A 19419-nucleotide genomic window follows, 5' to 3' on the forward strand; every position below is an offset into this window, starting at 1 on the left:
GACCTTGACGAAGAAAATTAACTCTTGTGACCGTTGTATCACAACTTCAGTTTATTTATAACTTGCCTTAGATCTGAGAGACATGTTGCTTTAGTTTCCCCATGTGAGCGAATTATATTTTACATACAACTATTTACTAAAAATAATTGTTTAAAAAGTCCAATAATCCCAGTTATTGGCACCCTTATTCCAGTTATTGACACACTGTTTTCCAGTTATTGGCACACCAGATTTTCACGCACTGCTTAGCACATTTTCTTTTAAGTTATAATATATTAAAGAAATATAGCCTTTTTAAGCTAATGAATCGATCATTATCTTACCTGTAAGTATATTAAAACAGTGAGAGGTGGTAAAATATCTTTAAGTGAAAATCCAATGCTGTAACTTAAAAATTTTACGTTTTAATGATTTTACGCTCAAAACAAATTATTTTTGGACTCAAAAAGTAAAACTTTACATGTTTATTATGTATTTAGATTAATATTTGTTTTATCTCTTCAAAATATCTATAGATCAGTTTGGGAAGTGCTGTCCTCTGAAAACTCATAGCATTCATAACAAACAAATAGATTAAAGTTAGTATCATCTGGAAGATGCATTTGGTGCGTTTTTGGGACACAATTTAGGTGATACAACTTCTTGCAATTGCTGCATTCAATTCCTACCTTCTTTTGCCCCACAGAGGAGTTACATTGGTAAATTCCTTCCACTGACAGGTGTGAGTACGACTTTTCTTCCAATGCCAGTGAACGATGAGATTCAATGGCGAAAGACTTTTGACCTTGTTGTTGTGATAGATGATAGTTGGTTAACGGGGGAAATGAGATCTACGGCCTCTATAATAGAGGATTCAATAGGGGGTTCTCAAATGGCCGTAAAATTTGACACCACTCGTCAGAGGAATAAGGAAAAAACACTTCACCAGAATGCCCTCCTGTTACAGCTTACGGGAATTACTTCCACGCGACTACCACAGACACAAGCACACACCCCCGAATTGACACCTTCGCAAGGCTGTCGGACCTCGCTTAGGTAACCTGGGACCCTTCGCACAGCTGGATGGACTCTTTTACTCCTTTTGAATCACCTATTGTTTTTGTGGTAAAGATGTACTAAAAATACTTTGGGATGGTAGCTATTCCTGCACATTTCCTAATATCAATGGTTTAGCTGCCTTTAACATTCTCTTTGGCTCTATTTTGAATGGTCATTTTATTGCCTTTTCTTTAAAAGTCTTTTTTGTTGCTTGCTTCTGCAGTTTTTTCTCCTCCCTTTCCTCCTTTCTTAGTTCCTTTTCTGTTTGAGTTTCTTATTTTATTCTTTTTTTCTGGTCATGGCATTATTTCCATTTTTCTGGGGTCGATTTACGTCTTGTACAAATGGTACCCTTTCGGTACTTCTTTTTTCCTTTCTTTTTCGTGTTTCGGGCCAAAAAAGAATGATATTCATTGAGGTTACACTATATGGTCCTTCATCGTGGCATGGACCCACGGTTAGGTCTGACCTGTGTATGTGTGGCTCAGCAGGAATTTCAGATAATGCCGCCTCAGTCTCCACAGAAATCTATCGGTAGTCCCATCTTCTGTGTTATGCTGGTTATGTACAAGTACAATTACTTTATCACCCGTTCCTTCTTCCTCATTCTCCATCAATTTGCATTGTAATTTGATAGCGCTCCCACAATCTATATAGAACTCTGAATTCCTCTCCTTTTCCCAAATTTTGTTGAATACTTTAAAAAATTTCACTTTGCTCTTCCCCAACCATCAAAGAAAAATCATCTTATGGAAGTGGATTCATCTTACAAACTGAGATATTCACACTGACTTTGGATGAACGCTTTCCTAGGCACTTAGAATAATCTATTGCGTTGGCATTCCATGGATATAGACCTAATGCCCTGAAACCATTCTTAACTATTCTAGATAAGTCAATGTTGTTTAATATGGCTGAAAGAATGGGAACAAAATCCTCTTTTTATCGGCGTTAGGGTTTTTGGTCTATTCGAGTACGGCATCCTTCCACTTAGTCTTTATTGGCCTAAAGGCAGCCACATCAGCGGGTTGCAATATTTTTGTGGCATTTTGGTACAGAGCAATTAGAATAATTTGAAATTCTTTGAATAGCGAACTGCGGTGGTATAGCAGATGGGTTTTGTGGCCATCTACAAACAACACTACTGGTAATGGGATTTTATTTTCCAAAAGATAAAGATGAAAAACATTCCCAATAAATTTAAAAAACACTTTGACCTCATCCACCCATTGCCACTGCGCCCTATCCCCCATTTTTTAGGAACCTTTTGGACTATTTTATTAGGGATCCTCTGTAGAAGGTAGATGATCATCGGAGGACACGTATTTTTTGTAGCTGTAAACGGCTGGTGTCCTAACACCCCCTGCCACACGCCTTTTAGGCGGCTTGCGGGGTATTACGTAGATGTAGATGTATTTCCTGAGGATGAAAAGGTAATTATGACGGTTAGTGTTGCCTTCACGTGACGGTGGGGGTAACTTCATATACATTTTTTGATCCAGAGGGGCAAGCACTTAGTTCTTTTCAGGGCATGACATGAAATTAGTTTATTCGCCAACTAACACGCTATTCAGATCAGAGAGGATATCATACTTGTTTTGTTCTTTAAGAATGTCCTCCATAGGTTTAAACCAGCCTCGGATATATATAGGATATCGCTCACGCATGCACTTGCATCAGTTACTCCTTCAAATGAACGGTAAGAAATTTCAGGGTATAGGAAGCCATGATACCACTTATTTCCAGGAGTATTGCCCTTAGAAGGATTTCCGCGATTATTTTTCTCGAATTCTTGGCATCATCAATCATCAATTGTTTTGCTTGGAATTCTTTGAAGTTATTAATTTGACTATATCCAATTATTGGCACCCATTTTTCTAGTTATTGGCACCCATGCCAAGTACTGGTTACGCTCATTTCTATGAGTCAAAATATAAAATGCACATTTATACTAGCAGTACAATGCATTTGGCGAACAAAATAAATATATAAATGTAGTTGCTGAAATTTCCAATACTTGGCACCCAGTGCCAATCACTGGAAACTAACAATATTTACATACCAGTGATTGGCACCCCATAAAAATCAATTTTAATTACGATAACAGGCTCTAAATAAAAAACACCCTCATTGAGGTATTACTATCATTACAAATATCTAAGTTTCATACTATTTAATGGGTTAATATTGATAAAAAACGCATCCAAATGAAGTAACATTCTTAATTTTCCGCTAAGAAAACCTCCAATTCCTCCAAAGAAAATGCAGCACATGGTTATATGGTCCGCAGTCACTTCTCAAATGGTGTAAGGTGGACGGAACCGCTAATACATATTTAGTAAACTTCTTTGATTCTAAATACAGAAGCATCAAAAATGCAATGCATCCCTATCTCTTAATATCACACAGTTAATTACAGAGTGCCAACAACTGGGGAGTGCCAACAATAGGGCATTCTACCCTACATGAATTCAAAGCCGGGTGGGTGAATATCTGCAACGGGACACACATATTTTCCCACTTCGGGAAATATAAAAAAAACTGCCGCGAGTCAATTTGTATGCAGCGGCAGCCTATACCTATGCATGTATGCACGAGATCGTACGAAAGCACAACGTTGAGGTCCTGCAAAACTCGTACATATTTTGCGCCCATTTTTTCAAGGAAATTGCCTTTATTGGTATCAGTCCCAATACTCTCGGAATAATATTGGAACCTTGACCGAAATGATACGGAAAGAGCTTTGAAAAAAAGAAAAGAGTGTCACAAAGTAACTTTTGAGTGTCTTAAAATGATTCAAACTAATGAAATTCCTGAAAACCATTGACTTCACTACAGTTGTGACGAAAAAGACTGCTAGGTAAGCGGTGACAAACGTAGCATATAAATACTCATAGTATAATAGTAGCATACGGAATATGCATTCCATTATTTACCAATAAAAAACTATTCCTTTAATTGGTCTACAATACAATGGTCTCAAACTGTTTTCCATAAAAGTTTAAGCAGATACACAGCTCATTTTCATGACAAAATCAAGGAAGATGATATTTTGATTATTAAGACCCAATAACCTTTCACCTCGTGGAGAACGATTTGAGTAAGTAATTTTGTTTTCACTGAATAGCCAGGAAAACGCCATGTTGAGGTTCTAAGAAGCACATTTTTCGCTATTTCATAAAATGTGAGGAGTCATTCATCTGTATTTTTAGCATGCCATCATACATCGAGTAAATTAAACACGCGAATGATGACGCTCGGTTCGTGGGACAAAAAGAGGCTCCGTTAACGCAAATGCCTACGCGAAGTAAGCTCATACAGCGGAGATGAAGTTTGAAATAGAAAGATAATAAAAATCATGGTAGAGCAGCATGTTATCCACCTTCTTGATTATTAGAATAATCGAATTGCCAAAATACCATTCTAGTGTTAAGGGAGTGCGCTTGAATTTTTTGAAAGATAATGATACGTAACCAAAGACCAGATGATTAAAGGATGCACAAAGATATCGTACTGTCCACTCAAACTAAGTGGATAGTGCGATATCTACGTGTCTCATTTAATACGCTATTCCGCGATATCTCTCCGGGAAAAGTTTACTTCAAGGACCAGATAATGAAGTGTGCGTGCATCTCGAACGGCTAAACACACCCTCCCCATTGGACGCCTACTTAAGTGATACAAAAATTATGCTACTGGCTTTACCAGAATGTCTTAACAGAAGGTTCGCAGTAAAAGGTAATGTAGGCCAATTAAAAACAAGTGTGAACCTGTGAAGCATAACTGATATGGATTTCAAAAGTCACATCTGATAATATTAAAGAGGCATAAAAAATCATATTCCCAATAATGCGCGATATAAGAACTCAACCTGATGGCCACTGTACAGAATACTACTTCGAGGACACGAAACCAATATATAAAGGTATACATTATCTCCAAAGACTGATCAAGCAGTCAGCGTGATTAGATAAGACCGGGCAACAACGACCTAGATAGGAGATGCTCATTATTACAGATGAATTTTACGATTCCGGCAACAATGATAGCCCACTTTTATCCACTGGGCCTTCATACTCGACAACCACTGAAAACGGCGCGGTTTTACTAGGATGACGCAAGACTTTTCATGCTTATTAAGGCTGTCTTCTGCGCAAAAAGGAGGAAAACTAGTGTGATTTTTAGTATTGGCCTTTGTAAAAAAAGGATTGAGCCATTATTCGTGGACTAATTACGTCCGTACGCTTTAAGTACGCACTAAGGTTCAATGAATATTTCCTCTCGTAAAACGTCGAAGTCCAAAAACGAATGCATAAATGCATGATCTCAAGCTAGTATTATAGCCTCAGTTCTAATTGCTTAAGGTCCAAAGTAGAAAGAATTTTATCAAATTTAGCTCGTTCTTGGATTTTCGGGGTCCTCCTCTCCAGTAAAAATTCGACAACTAAACAAAATTACCATTTTATCTGGTGTAAATAGGAGAGGGGACTATATGGCAGGGAAAAATACAGGCCGAGGAGTATCTATCTGAAATAAAAAATACCGCTGCAAATTTATTTGAAATACAAAATACTATTTATTTGGTTACTTGACAAACAAACTACTTGCATGATAGTTTGTTTTTCAAGTGACACTTAAATACAAAATAGTAATATTTAAATACCTTTTAAAATACAAAATACAATTTTATGGAAACTAAGAGATATAAAAAAATATAACCTGCCTTGGCACGTTATGGATAGTTGCAAACACGAAAAAAAAACAATTTATACGAAAACGAAGTATTCTCTTAAGCATATGGTTACAGAGGTGTTATAAGGGCTATTTGAAAAGTATTTTACAAATGTATTTTTATTTTATAACGGGAAAATACTTTAAATCGTATTTGAAATACAAGATACATTCAGGTCGTGTATTTGAAGTACCAAATACAAATTAAAGATGTGTTAATAATGCGTATTTTAAAATAATTGTACTTGAAATACTGCCCAGCCCTGGCTATAGCCCCCTTTGTCCCCTTCCGGAAACCGCCACTACCTGACGATGTTAGCAGGGCCGCCAGAGAAATATTGTTTTTTTCTTATCCAAACAAACGCTCGATAATCGGAAGAAATGGTGTAGGCAGTGGACGGATTAGTGCGCTGCACACCCTATAATGATGACCCCCTTCGGTGTCGCTTTGCGTCCCACTGCAGGGGGAAAACATTGACGACCTTCAGCACCTGTGGAGGAGACAAGGGAGGTGCGCCTCACGATCGTCAACGCGCTGGCCTCTCTCCTCTTTCCTTTCGCGGGGAAGAAAAAACAATCACGTATCTCCCATTTACCCGCTAATGCGTGCGATCCATGCCAAATGATGGTCGGTCGCGCAAAAAAAAGGGCATACACGCGAAGGAGCAGACGGACAGACTGGTGGAAACTGGGGTGAAATTACGTAGGTGCGACAAGCAGCCTACCAACAACCAATCTTCACTGAAGTAGAGTCTTATTGCTATGACAACTCGATAATTTCCAATTACTGAATTTTGGATAAATGGAAGAAATACGCCGAATACAAACGTCATAACAATGTTGCAGTGCTATCCAATAAATCGAATGTTCAAAAACCATAGCACTGAACTCTAAGCAATGTATCGGCCCATCTTTAGAAGGGCGAATGAAATTGCTACCATTAAATACATGGGAAATCAATTTGAAATTTTTTTCCTCCACTCATAAACTTCGGATATGATTTCGACTAGAGAGGACAACCTTATTGAAGGACAATCGGTATTTAAAAATATCGAAAAATAATATCACTGAAATCGACAGGTTATCTGTGGAAAAATTTTATAATGTAACCTTATGTAGCGCGTAAATTAAATAATAGAGCACGTTACATTCAACTCCGACAGTCACGCATTCCAAGCCCTGTTGGTTATAACAACAAAATATTGGTTATGGTATAACTAACGTAGGAGAGATTAAAATCTGCGACCCTCGGTTCAGCGCTCAAGGATACTATACAGGTTAAATATTGTTTGTGGAAAATATTAATAATACTACTAATGCCATCTTTAAATTGCGAGGAAATTGAATAATGGAGTCTCTTACATTTAACTCCGACAGTTACACATATCCACCTCCTGGTGGGTACAACTAACTTGGGAGGAATAATTTTGTACTTACACAAAAATATTTAAAGTGGAATTAAAAGGTTTTCTTTACTTTTCGATATGCAAAAGTAGATTCCATAAAGTCAAGCTAGAAACTGCTAATCATATATTAAGAGGGATTCGAGCCCCCGACCATCGGTTCAGCGCAAGGATATTATGCCGCTGCCACGGAGGCCGAAAAATTACACGCACTGCAGAGGAAGTGAACAAGGAAATTTCAAAAAAAAAAAAGATATTTAACAAACACGTTCCCGAAATGTGACACTGGATAGCTTTACTTCCGATTAGATTCGCCAGCACATGCGGGGTTGAGGATAAAAATTTAGCGGCGCACCTGGTGGTTTCGCAAAGAGGCTTATCATGCACCTAAACGCCCAACGCGCCCACACCACTCCAAAGGGCACGTAACCCGTTGAGACGGCCAAAAAATCCGGGGATGGGGAATCCCTGGGCTTCACCGCTCGTGACCCAGGCAATTGCGCCAAAGCCTTAATAAGCGACGCAGAGCACACCGCCCTCACCCCGAGGCTCCCGTGAAGGCGATGTGGGAGCTACCACCTAACATCTGCCACCCCACAAGAGGTCGATGTACAACCAAACGATTAGAATAGGTTTCGACAATTTATGCCATTTTCAAGGTGAAAACCTTACCTTGTAAGTGACATACCATTGTTATTAAAGTAACCTACCGATAAAGGTATCTTCCCACGAAAAACCTAAGAGGCATTCTGGTACCTTACCCTTCCTTCATGGACATTCCTCTTCAATTTACAATTAGGCCTAAATTTTTTCATTCTATCTACAAAAAATCCTTTTCTCTTCATTCCTCTACCTTGTTTACTGTTTTCAACATCTCCGCCCCGCTAAGTACTCCCTCCATGTCCAGCACTTTGTCGTTTCTCCTCTTCTCTGTCCACTTCACCTTCTCCATTCTTCTGCACACCCACTTTTTGATCGCCTTCAGACTCTTCCTCCTTCCTAAATGTCCACGTTTTCTGACGATAAAGCACTACACTCCAAATTAAACTCTTCACTAACCTTTTCTTTAAACTCTAACATAACATTCCTGTCATAAGCTCCTTCCTGTTCATTAACACCTCCTTTTATAATGAAATCCTCTTCCTGAAGTCCTTACTGCTGTATACGAATTTCTCTAATGTGGGCGGTTAATAATAAAATTCTGTAGACGATACAGAGGTTTTTCTGTGATTACGTTACCTGTAAAACGTTTCCACAAAATATTGCCACCTACTCTTGATTTCGTCAAGAAGACACCTAAAAATCGGTTATTTAGCAATAAAAATCACCACAGCAGCAAATATAATGGCTTTGAGAGGAAAATATCACCTACGTTTTCCATAATTATAATATAAAGACACTGAAACTTAGAACGCGAAAATTTTCGACCGAGAATTTTTACATGAAAGAACGAAACTTGGGACTCTTGTAAATTGGTGTATCGAAGTGAAAAGTGAATGGAATAACGGCAAGTACCAGTCACATATGTCACAAAATACGTACCTACGACCACGCTAAAATTTCAAGTCATTACGCTAACTTTTTCGCGCTGAATTCTCTATCACATTTTCAACAATATTTATTAGACATTTATCTGCTGCATACGCTATACTTACCTACCTTCATGACTTAAATAATCTCACTCCCTTGTGAAGTGGGATAGAATGGAATTTGAAGGAATGGTGAAGAGAAATCAGTTCCACTCGTCCGTATAAGGGGAGTGTTCACAACCATCGCATTTCTCGGCAGGTGCGGAGTCGATGGGACAGAAGTATTTCCAGGGGCAACGGAGGGCCATAGGATTCCCTACGATAGACACCTAATGTGGGGTAAAGGGCGACACCCCCCCAGGTTTTTAAACTCATTTCCGGCCTGTTAACCCAACCAATGAGCCACGAAACCGCTATTTTCCCCCAATTTCCTTTGCCGACGAAAAGATAATTGGGTGTTTATACCCCGTCACAAACGACCTGATGGGGTTCTGGCGTAAGATTAAGGGCCCTTTCCCTCACGGCAGGAATGAGCCTCATAACCGAGCAAAATATAAACCAAAGACGACGATTACAGCTTCAAATCAGGCCGTCTTAAAATTATCCTAATTTCAAGTTCGGACTACTTAAACAAGAAATGGCCTTTCTGCTCGAACATTTCGCGGCGCTAGATGCAGCTCACTCCATCAGTTTACTCAGGACTGATGTTAATATGTGGTCAGAATAGGTAACGAAACGTCATCAGGAAAACAACTTCGACGCTGCTAACCCGAAAACCATGGAGAGAAAAGAAATTACATCCTTGGGAAATCCAATGAAATCTTCTCCGTAAAGTAGGAATTCTATTACACGGTTCGGACTTGAAACAGGAACTTGAGACTGGAAGAATTATTATCGGACAGAAATCATGCCTTGCATTTTCGCACAAATATTTCCCTTCTATAATAAAGAGGAGTTAGGCGATAGAGGAGTAGAAAGACTGTTTGGAAATTGCAAACAATTCATCCAAAATTATTTAATTACTTTTCTTAGTGGCTGAGGAGACGAGAAACGGAGGTTTGGATGGGGGAGGGGAGTATTGATCGGGGAGGCGATGTTAAAATTCGTGTTAGAGGAAAGAATACTATAGGTAAGCGAGAGAAGGGGGAGAAGAGAATAGAATTTACAGAAAGAATAAAAGATAGTCGGCCTTATCGTGAACTACGTATAAAGAGAGTTCTAATCTGCTCAGCTATCTCGGAGAACACTCCATGTAATTCCTAAACCGGTAGAATACTTCAAATAAATCAAGTAAGTAGATGCACAGACCTAGAACGGGGCGTGGCGTCCCGTGATTCACGGCGTGAGGGAGGGCCCTTGAGGCGAGCAGGGACTGATTGTCGCAGGTGAGGAGGGGCGACCCACAACCCCGATTGCCTCCGGAGCTTTTGGGGATTCCCATTGAGAGGGCGAACGCCGGTCACGTGACCCTGGGCGTCCCTCCCATGACGGATCGCGCACGATGGTCGATAAGTCGTGTTTGCACCGCATCCTACACAGAAAAAACCTAGAGGTATCAGAGGCTGATAGAAGACGAATGGACAACTTAATCGCCTACGTCATGAGGCATAATGGCCTGATGGACGAAGTGGTTACATATCTGTTATCTTCAGCCCCATTTCTCAAATTAAGGGCACTCAATGGAATAATCAAAATTATCGCTAATTAAAAGGTGAAAGGGAATACGTAAATCAGGTGATAAAGAACGTATAGTCTGTATACCGTAGGGTGTCACAGGCTACCAGCCAGCCCGGCCCGCCAGCTACCTGTGTCGGCCGGTGCGCCACCCTACGGTATACAGACTATAAAATAGAAGAATTATGTTAGTATTAAAATATTAGCCCATAGGAGAATTGAGTGGAGAGCTGCGTCACACCAACCTCATAGGATTGATTACTCTTAATGATGGCTGATTAAATTATTGTTTCTCTCCCGGTTAAAACTCCAGGAGAGGGATGATCGTAAAATGTTCAATAGAAATACACACACACAAAGAGAGAAATTCCCATCGAAAAATTAATTGGCCAAGCCGGATCAGGATCTAGTGAGCCCAGTTAAAGATAGGAGGTTCCGAGATCCACCTTGGAAGAAGAATGTTGGCAGAGTAACTAGTAGCATTCGTTATCGGGAATTGAGAGATTCAGGTTCAAATTCCGGAAGAACCATTAGATTTTTTCAACGCATATTTCATTCCTGGTTCACAGAACTTCGCATCTGTGCGCTGACCGCGAACTAAGTGACTTATTTCATGCAAAATTCAATTTACCTATATTGAATACAGGATTACGAATAATTATGTGTTCCCTAAATCGACTCAACAAAAGAACTACACGAGAACAATAAGTTAAAATTTGCAGATTATTCATTCACCGTCAATCCGAGCGAGATAATGAATGGAAGGATTATGAGGGAATCCCTTTTTTTTTGGTAAACCATTAAAACGATATAATTTGTCAAAAATCATACCTCCATGAATAATGAATTTTATGCGCTTCACCTAAAAATTCAAAAAAGGAAATTTATGGTGCACAGTTGATATTTATACTGCACAGTTGATGTTTTACCCTCACGATACAGAAGAAAAAAATCCGTTAAATTTGGGAAATATATCGCTAGGGGAATGCCCCCTTATCCCATTAAGGCCATACTTACATAATCCGCAAGGCGGGCGAAAAAAAGCGTGTCACTTTCACTTAAGGTTATGTAAAGTGTACGGCACCGCACACTATCCACTCCAACAAAAGAGGGAACTGCAGTCACGTAGCCAAGGTAACGAACACCCTGAAGCGATTATTGGACTTGCCTTTTTCCGCTAAAAACTCACAACAAAAATGACACGGACGCTTAAAAAAAAGGACCGCTGGTCGGTTAGAAAAAGACTAAATAGTAATAAAAATAAAAGGGTACAGAAAGCGCAGGGGTGGCACTATCCAAGGCCGACCGATGGTGGTTGAGGCGGAAGGTTAAAACGGGAAACTGGGCTGAGTTGTTGCGTGAGTTAGAGGATCAAGTGTTATCCCCTTGGAAACGGTTGCTACAACAAGCTGACGCGATGCGAAGATTCTTCTTCTCTCCTCGACCTATTCCCGTACGTCCTCAAAAAAAGTCCTCTTAACTCTGCCCCACAGTTAAAATTCCTCATTTTCCCAATACTATTATTTTTTACTCCACCACGCACTCACGAGGGGAAATGTGAAAGTACGAGAATAATTTAAAAATATGAAAAGAATCTATTCCGAAATATTTATCCAAAAAATAAAGGTACTCAGATAAGCATTAAAAAATCAATAAAAACCAACTTAAGGGGAATTATTACCTAAATATTCCACACCATAAAACAGGAACCCTGGTTTACATGAAGAAATTTGCGAATCACCTCAGATACCTTCATGCGTCGAATTTCCCTTCTCGATTTAAAAAATACGACCTATCTCCTTTCATTTTAAGTACCAAAACCTCCTGTTTATTTATGTTACGCTATCTTCCTTCTTCTCCGTTCCACCCCATCACACGCTAACTAAATATTCTTCCTTTCCTTCTCACACGGTTTTTAACATCCCTTTCCAGCCCAGCACTCGCTCTATCCAAACCGTCTGTCTACTCCACAATTCACTAAATTAATTTATTTTATCTATTTCACCACCAAAAACGGCACAAAGGCTTTTACATTGGCTGTTTACGTTAATAAATAAAAGCTAAAAGATAACAAACAATAACACAATAAATAAAAACTAACAGAAAACAAAATGTTTAACATAAGATGGGGCACTATGGATTAGACAGCGGTGAATTATTCAGATGGTAATTTAAGGAGGATTTGTAATAGTGGCAGAGGAAAATAGGTCCAGGGAAGGGATTTTTGGAGTCACGGAGTTAAATAAGGACGGGATTCGGTAGAACAGAGAGCGTTGAGAGATGGAAAGACGGAATCGCAGAATGTGAAGAAGAGTTAATACGTAAAGGGCGAGGAGGAATATGAAAACGGAGAAGAGGTAGAATTTCTTTAGTCCGGAGAAAAACACTAAATTTCTTTCTAAAAAAATTTTCTAAAAACTTTAAAAAGCTTTTCTAAAAAGATGTCTCTCAATTCCCACCCTCTCGTTCGCAGCGTCCACGTTTCCGATCTAATACGCTGTATTCCCTTTCATACCATTATTTTCTCTCTACCTTCTCCTTTCGCTTACCCAATATCCATGTATCTAATACAGTTCTCAGCACTTCCTTAGTGGTACTGCGGTTGTAATATACCGCGAAGGTGGACTTAAGCAACATGGAATTGTTCATTAGTCGCTTAGGCTTCGACTCCATCCTATGGTAAAATTACCTAAAAATTCGCAGGAAGGGCTATTCCTTTTCATTCTATCCATGAAGTATAAACTATTTTACCCTTTTTCCCGCTTGTCAAACATCCTTCCCTGTTTTCCACATCCCCTCCGCGCTTTGTATTCGGTTCATAAATTCATCACGCTCCATTGCACAAGATCTCTAGAAATTCCCGCTCCTCTTCCACCATGCGTATTTTTTCATCCTTCTTTTTCCTCTCCATACGTCTCACCTTCTACACTCTCCCAGATAATCACATCTGAAACACCTCCACTCTTTCCGCATTCTGTTATATCCCGTCTAAACTCAAGATGATCTCCATAACCATATTTTGAAGATGAAAGAATATGAAAATTCCAGACTAATCATGATATATTGCGGAAAGGTGGACACTTACGATTAGGAAGGAGAACGAGAGATGACTGAAGGCGCTCGAGATGAGGCTTTGCAGAAGAATGGAGAAGTGGACGGAGAGGTGGAGGAATGACGAGGTGATGGACATGGTGGGTGAGGAGAGGCAGCTTTTAGATGAGATACGGAGGAGACAGGAGGCACGGATGTAGAGAGTAGTTATCGGGGAGGGGATGTTCAAAATAATGTTAGAGGGTAGAATGTTAGATAAACGATGGAGAGAAAGTAAGGGAATAGGATGTTCAGATGGAATGAAAGGTACTACGCCTTCATAGAATTGTGTGGGAGACACATGAAGGAAAGGGAGGATTCCAGAATACGTTTTACGTACTTTATGGAAACCTACCTTAATTGGTAGATTATTTTAACAACAGTAATTAGTTCCACATTTACTAAGAGTCGCGGAAAATCCGCCGTAAATCACAGGGTAATGGGCGCTCATTAATTTACTTCAGCGCACAATAGCTGGATATGGGACGACTGCACATTTTTCGTTAAGTACATCCAAGAAATGCAGACAAAAAAACAGGTGAACCTCTTACACAAGGGATGACTTTCGCAACTATGCAAAGGATCGCGGTAATCACACACCCATCCCCACCAACTCGAGTCTTCCTCTTGCCGCAAAAACCGACGCCATAAATTATTTCGTTAGAATTGCAGACTTGCTGGTGACAGAATGGGGGTGGGTAGTTGGGTGACACGTTGAGCGAGCCTTTTTACGAAGAAATTCCCAAGAATTTGGACCATCGGAGGAATAACCCCTAATGTTGCGGTTGAAACTTGAAATAGATACGACATCAAAAGAACATTGTTTTGTTACACTGCAATCCACCTCATCCCAATGAATCAAAAAATAAATTTCGGCATTACACCGCTCATCTCCTTCCCTCGCGATGAAAAATGAATCCTTTAAGCATGATTGCAAAACACCTAAATAAAAAAAGTCACATCAGGAGATGAGACTTCGCCTTAATAGCATTGAAGAATTGTCTACACCTCAACGATAAATATTGCCAAGGCTCAACAGTAATTTATTTTCGTTAAAAATAAAAGGACTTTGTTATATAACACACTCTATTTCAAATGGTACGACCCGGGTTTCTCCGTGTTTTTATATCATGTTATAATCAGGATATCATGATCATTAACATGCTATCATCAGTAAATATTAAAAATAAAACGGTTCTACAAAGTAACGCCGGAGACCGTGTCTTAATTACCGCAGGATAATCGAATGAATCATGGCAATATGGGCCATAATCGCTGAAATCTCTCCATATATGTAGGAAAAAATCCTGTACACCATAGCAAAATCAATAACAATGCCTTAGTATCGTTTTATCCGGTCAATATCGCAAGGAATGGCACAATAGCAGGTAATGTTGCCTCAACCTGTGGATCAGCTAAAGTCAAGGTTGTGTAATAAGTGAAAATTTTAAGACATCTCCACATATATAGTATAACTAAGAGTAATAAGGGCACAGGATAGCCTCCTCGGTCCAGAAGCGCAGTGATTTACAATTGCGGCATGTCAGGTCCCCTAAAAACTCCGCGACACAAATTTACGGTTGCTCTACTTCAGTACAGAAAAATATACCACAATTTTAGCATTATACTCTATACATACCATTCGTGAGATTTGAAATACAATATAATATTTAACTTTCACGACATATTGGTCCACTAGCAGGAACAGGCTCTCCTTCTTTTCAAATATCTAGATGAATGAATACCTCATCGTATACATGGAATGGTGGAGTTGACGAAATTTAGTAGGAGTTGATGACTTAAGAATTTATTCCATATGATATCTATGACGACAAATAGTAAGTTAATCATATACGTAGAAAAATAGCCCCTTATCATTTACCGGGAAACTAAGCAAGCTGGAATAGATTGTTACTTGTTATATGGGGCGACGGGGGGGGGGGGGGGGGGGGGGGGGGGCGAGAAGTTGAACAGAATAAAGTTCCATAAAAGGTGTAACCACTCTGTCTTCCCCTTCGAAATCGTACATATCAATTTAGTCGCATGAACCAATCGTGAGATTTGGAAACTATAGCGAAAACATGTATTTTTGCAGGAAATATTTTGACATGCAGAGGATTATAGTCTTCGTCTCCAACCAAATAATCCTGACAGCCTCATCACCACGTGGTAGTATTCGGACTTGGAGGATCTAAGGTTTTCCCTGGTAATAGACTGGATGAAGAGTTCTCGGGTTTCCAACCACGACAGGGTCATTCACCCTGAAGACGATGGCAGACTTCGCCCTCGAAACGTCGTTGCTGAAAAACCCTTGGACCCGGTTGGAAACCCGAGAACTCTTCATCCAGTATTCGGACTTAACCCCTCACCCAATCCAAACTAACTCCCATAGTTCCGAATAGAAGTAACCTCTAATCTGCTTAATCTGAAGTTAAAAAGGAGATGAGTTACATACGTAACTTCAAAGTTAGGCCAATTGTACCGATAATCTGGTTGACATAGACGAACGCTGAGGTCACTTTTCTGACAAATTAATAGCTATTTTTAAACCGGAAACTTTGTGCATTAAGTACTCCTAGACTTTAGTTGTTATATACTTGAAAAATAATGCATGTCTCCTCCGTGACAACGCAAAAAGGCCGAAAATAACCATTCATCCTCCGTAGAAAATTACACTCGGGAACGACGTAAGAGATATAAAGTTGTGGAAGATATAATCGTAAAATAACTAATAAAAGTACATGTACCCCTAGGATGAAATTAGCCATGAAATAATCTTAAAGCTTAGTCGGGTTATGAACCCGGATATCCCAAATGTTATACTACCAACGAATAAAATAGTTTCAGGATTTGGGAATTTACCGTTTGTGTTCTTTTATCATGTTTATACTACCAGTTACGTGCGCCACCCTTCCCCAAGTCGAATATGATGTATAGGAAAAACTAGGCATGTAGTGATTTTTCAGGAGAGTGTCAAGCTAAAATTATGAAATAAAAATATCATTTGTTTTACGTACACACAGGTAAAGGGATGATTGCAGCTGCATCAACAATGTGATCGGTGTCGTAGCCAAGAATTTCGTTTGTGGGGGTTCCAAAACCAGGGGGGAAGTTTTTGAAAAACAGGTTACTAAGCAAAAGGTTTTAAACTAATTTCAACACTTTCCATAATAGAAAAAACTTCATTTGTTAAAGAAATCCTTTGTTAATTAATGATTTTTCAATATTTTGTTTCTTTTATAAGGGAAATAATTGTGTTTTTATACTTGGGGGGGGGTCCGGACCTCCCCCCTGCCTACGCCGTTAAATGTGATGGAAAATAATAGCTCAAGCAATCATCTACAAAATAGGAATTAACTTACATTTTTATATTCAATTGATATAGTTAATACTTGCTACCTTAAACTGATAAGTAGATGGAGTTTCACGTGCCTGTTCACGAACAGAAAACGCTACAGCCAAAAATGGTTATTATCCTAGCCATTGCCAATATCATTGGAAATGATTGGGTAAGGTAGAATATGCTTCATAAATCAATGCCATAATCCCCGAAGGTATAGGTGCTTGCAAAAATTTATCTCGCGATTCCGGCAACAGGTATACAATATATGGGGAATATTCACTTCGCCCAACACTATTGAATTCAGTGCTTAGAAGTTAGGTGAGCGAAATGGAGAAAATACGATATTAAGACAACTTACCACTGACAGGTTCCTCTGGGATAAAGTCCGAAACGTTCTTCATGAGGAAGATGGGCCTGACCCCGGCGCAGGTCAGCGCGGAGGCGGGAGGAGCGAGGTCAGCGGCTGAGGCTGCTCTTCCCGAGGGCGGAGACGCGGTGCCCGGCGTCGCGACTAATCCGACGAAAATCGCCAACAGCAACAGCATCCTAGATGATTTCGTTTCCATGGTGACCAAACGACAGGAGAATCCCGCTCGAAGACACGCTTCGGCTTTCTTCACACGGTTTTAGGTAGTTATATTATATGATCAGACGTATGGCAAACCAAGAACAACACCGACACAAAATAACCGAATGCAACAGATTAATAAGATGTTGTCACAAGCTCGCAGATGAGCAAATGACTATAAAAACTTATTCACACACAGGCACAACGCGACAAATAAGTAAGAGGGAACGATATATCCAGATGGTCAGGTGATTCAACTCCAATATCTTCACTTCACTGTCATCCTTTCGCTTCAATTGGATAAATTCACACGGTCAGAATGGCGAGAATAACTTTTTAACACGACACTTGCCGAAGACCAATAGTGGTGCTCAGCTTAAACAAAAAATGCCGACGGAATACAACAACTCGTAAGCCCGTTCCCACGGTAACGAAAGCAAGCTAACTTCTCTTAGGAAGACGAGACACTGAACAAATCAACTTTCAGCTGATGTTAAAAATAAGGTGATGAAAACTTGGAGACGATTTTCTTAAAATTTTTAAGGTTACTTCCTCAAACCACACCGAAGATTCTGCAACGGAGTTGTTTTTTTCTTACTTCTCTTCTTCCTCTTCTTAAACGGACTGGGGTAATATGAGTTAATGAAATACCTCTCTTAAGAAGAGGGTTTCTTTATGTCGGGCACCCGCTTTGAGCTTTTACCCGGAGTTTGAGGTTGGTCGGAGAGTAGGCGGTCTCGAAGACTTCTATCGCCGGCAGACCTGTTGTGGTGACGGTAGGGATTTATTGCCGCGCGCCGGGCTCCAGCAGAATTCCCTCCTCCAGGTGAGGAATTCCAAGGTGATGGGGAGGAGGAGAAAAAGAGAGTGAGAGGGGTTGAAGAACGAACGAAAGGGGAGGAAAGAAGACGGGAAGACGAAAGAAGGTGGACTGTTTGCGAGACAAGCCGGCCTCAACCGTCTGCGACGCTGTCGTGGTTCCGCGCCGGGAAAACTAAGGCCCACCTCTCCGCCAAAGACGAGGAGACGGTGACGACGAAGAAAAAAAAGTTAACACAAGGGCTCGAAAAAGGTGAACGAAGAAGAAAAAAAAAACAATCGCCTAATCTCCCTGGGCGCGAACCACGCGCTCCGATACAAGATAGCAAATCTCACGACAAAGGTAATTCTTAAACCGTAAACAAAACACAACAAATTCTTCTTTTTCTTCTATTCCTCCAGACGAATGACTACTTCGACTCCTCTCCGAGTCGCTACGAAATGATGACAGCAGTGCGATTATTTTCGGTGCGTTGGGTAAGTTTACTTTTTTCTTCAATATCCTCTATTTTTTTCCTTAACCGAAAGTTTAAGACACTTGACTATTGACGTGGAGTTTAAGGGGCGAAAGATAGGTGTTAATATCTCTTCGCAGCCGTCTGGATGGTCCGTAGGCTTGGACACGTGCGCACCGGGTTTCCCCTCGCCGTGTTGAGTCCTAATCACACCGGTAGTAAGGGCTAGACCCGAGGGATTTCGTCGCACAGTATTCTAGTCCGTCTCGGCCGGTTGACACTGGAGACAGATGGACAAAAACACCACAAGACGGACTCCAACCACGAGGGGGCGAGCTGTCCTTGCCCAATCCGCGAGCTCGTTTACACCGTAGGCGCCGCCGATGTGAGAGACTCGCGCAGACCCTCCGCCGTCGGCGTAGCAAGCGACACTGACCGTTCAACGCAGCCCGCAGAACCTCACCCCACCCCACCCTCTCCCGGACCACATGATTCCCTCCTTCCCCTCCAAACTCCTACACTTCCCCTCCATTGCTGTGCATACGCACGCACTCACATGGGGGGACAAACTCACGTACCCACCCCCCTACCTTTCGTAGTGACGTAGAGGACGAGGGAAGGGGTAAATTCGATGCCCTCTCCTCCTCCTTGGCTGGTCTGTCTCGAATCCGCCCCGAGTTTCGCGACGAGCCTGCCCTCTAGCGGTGGTGATGGTGCGAAAGCTTTCATGAGAAGGCGCTAAAGCAGAGACCTCAACGTGGATTTTGGG

At 40.6% G+C, this 19419-nt stretch overlaps 1 protein-coding gene across 1 annotated transcript in view; it reads right to left on the reverse strand.

The window, feature by feature from the left end:
• LOC124161067 (division abnormally delayed protein) overlaps positions 1-19077 on the reverse strand; it is a 1055554-nt gene extending 1036477 nt beyond the window's left edge. Inside the window, exon 1 of the mRNA XM_046537240.1 lies at positions 17167-19077. Coding sequence (XP_046393196.1) covers positions 17167-17374 — 208 coding nt within the window. The 5' untranslated portion in view covers positions 17375-19077. The remainder of the gene's footprint in view (positions 1-17166) is intronic.
• Between the last annotated feature and the right edge of the window lie 342 nt (positions 19078-19419).

This window comes from Ischnura elegans, chromosome 6 (assembly GCF_921293095.1).
Source record: "Ischnura elegans chromosome 6, ioIscEleg1.1, whole genome shotgun sequence".
Lineage (NCBI taxonomy): Eukaryota > Metazoa > Arthropoda > Insecta > Odonata > Coenagrionidae > Ischnura > Ischnura elegans.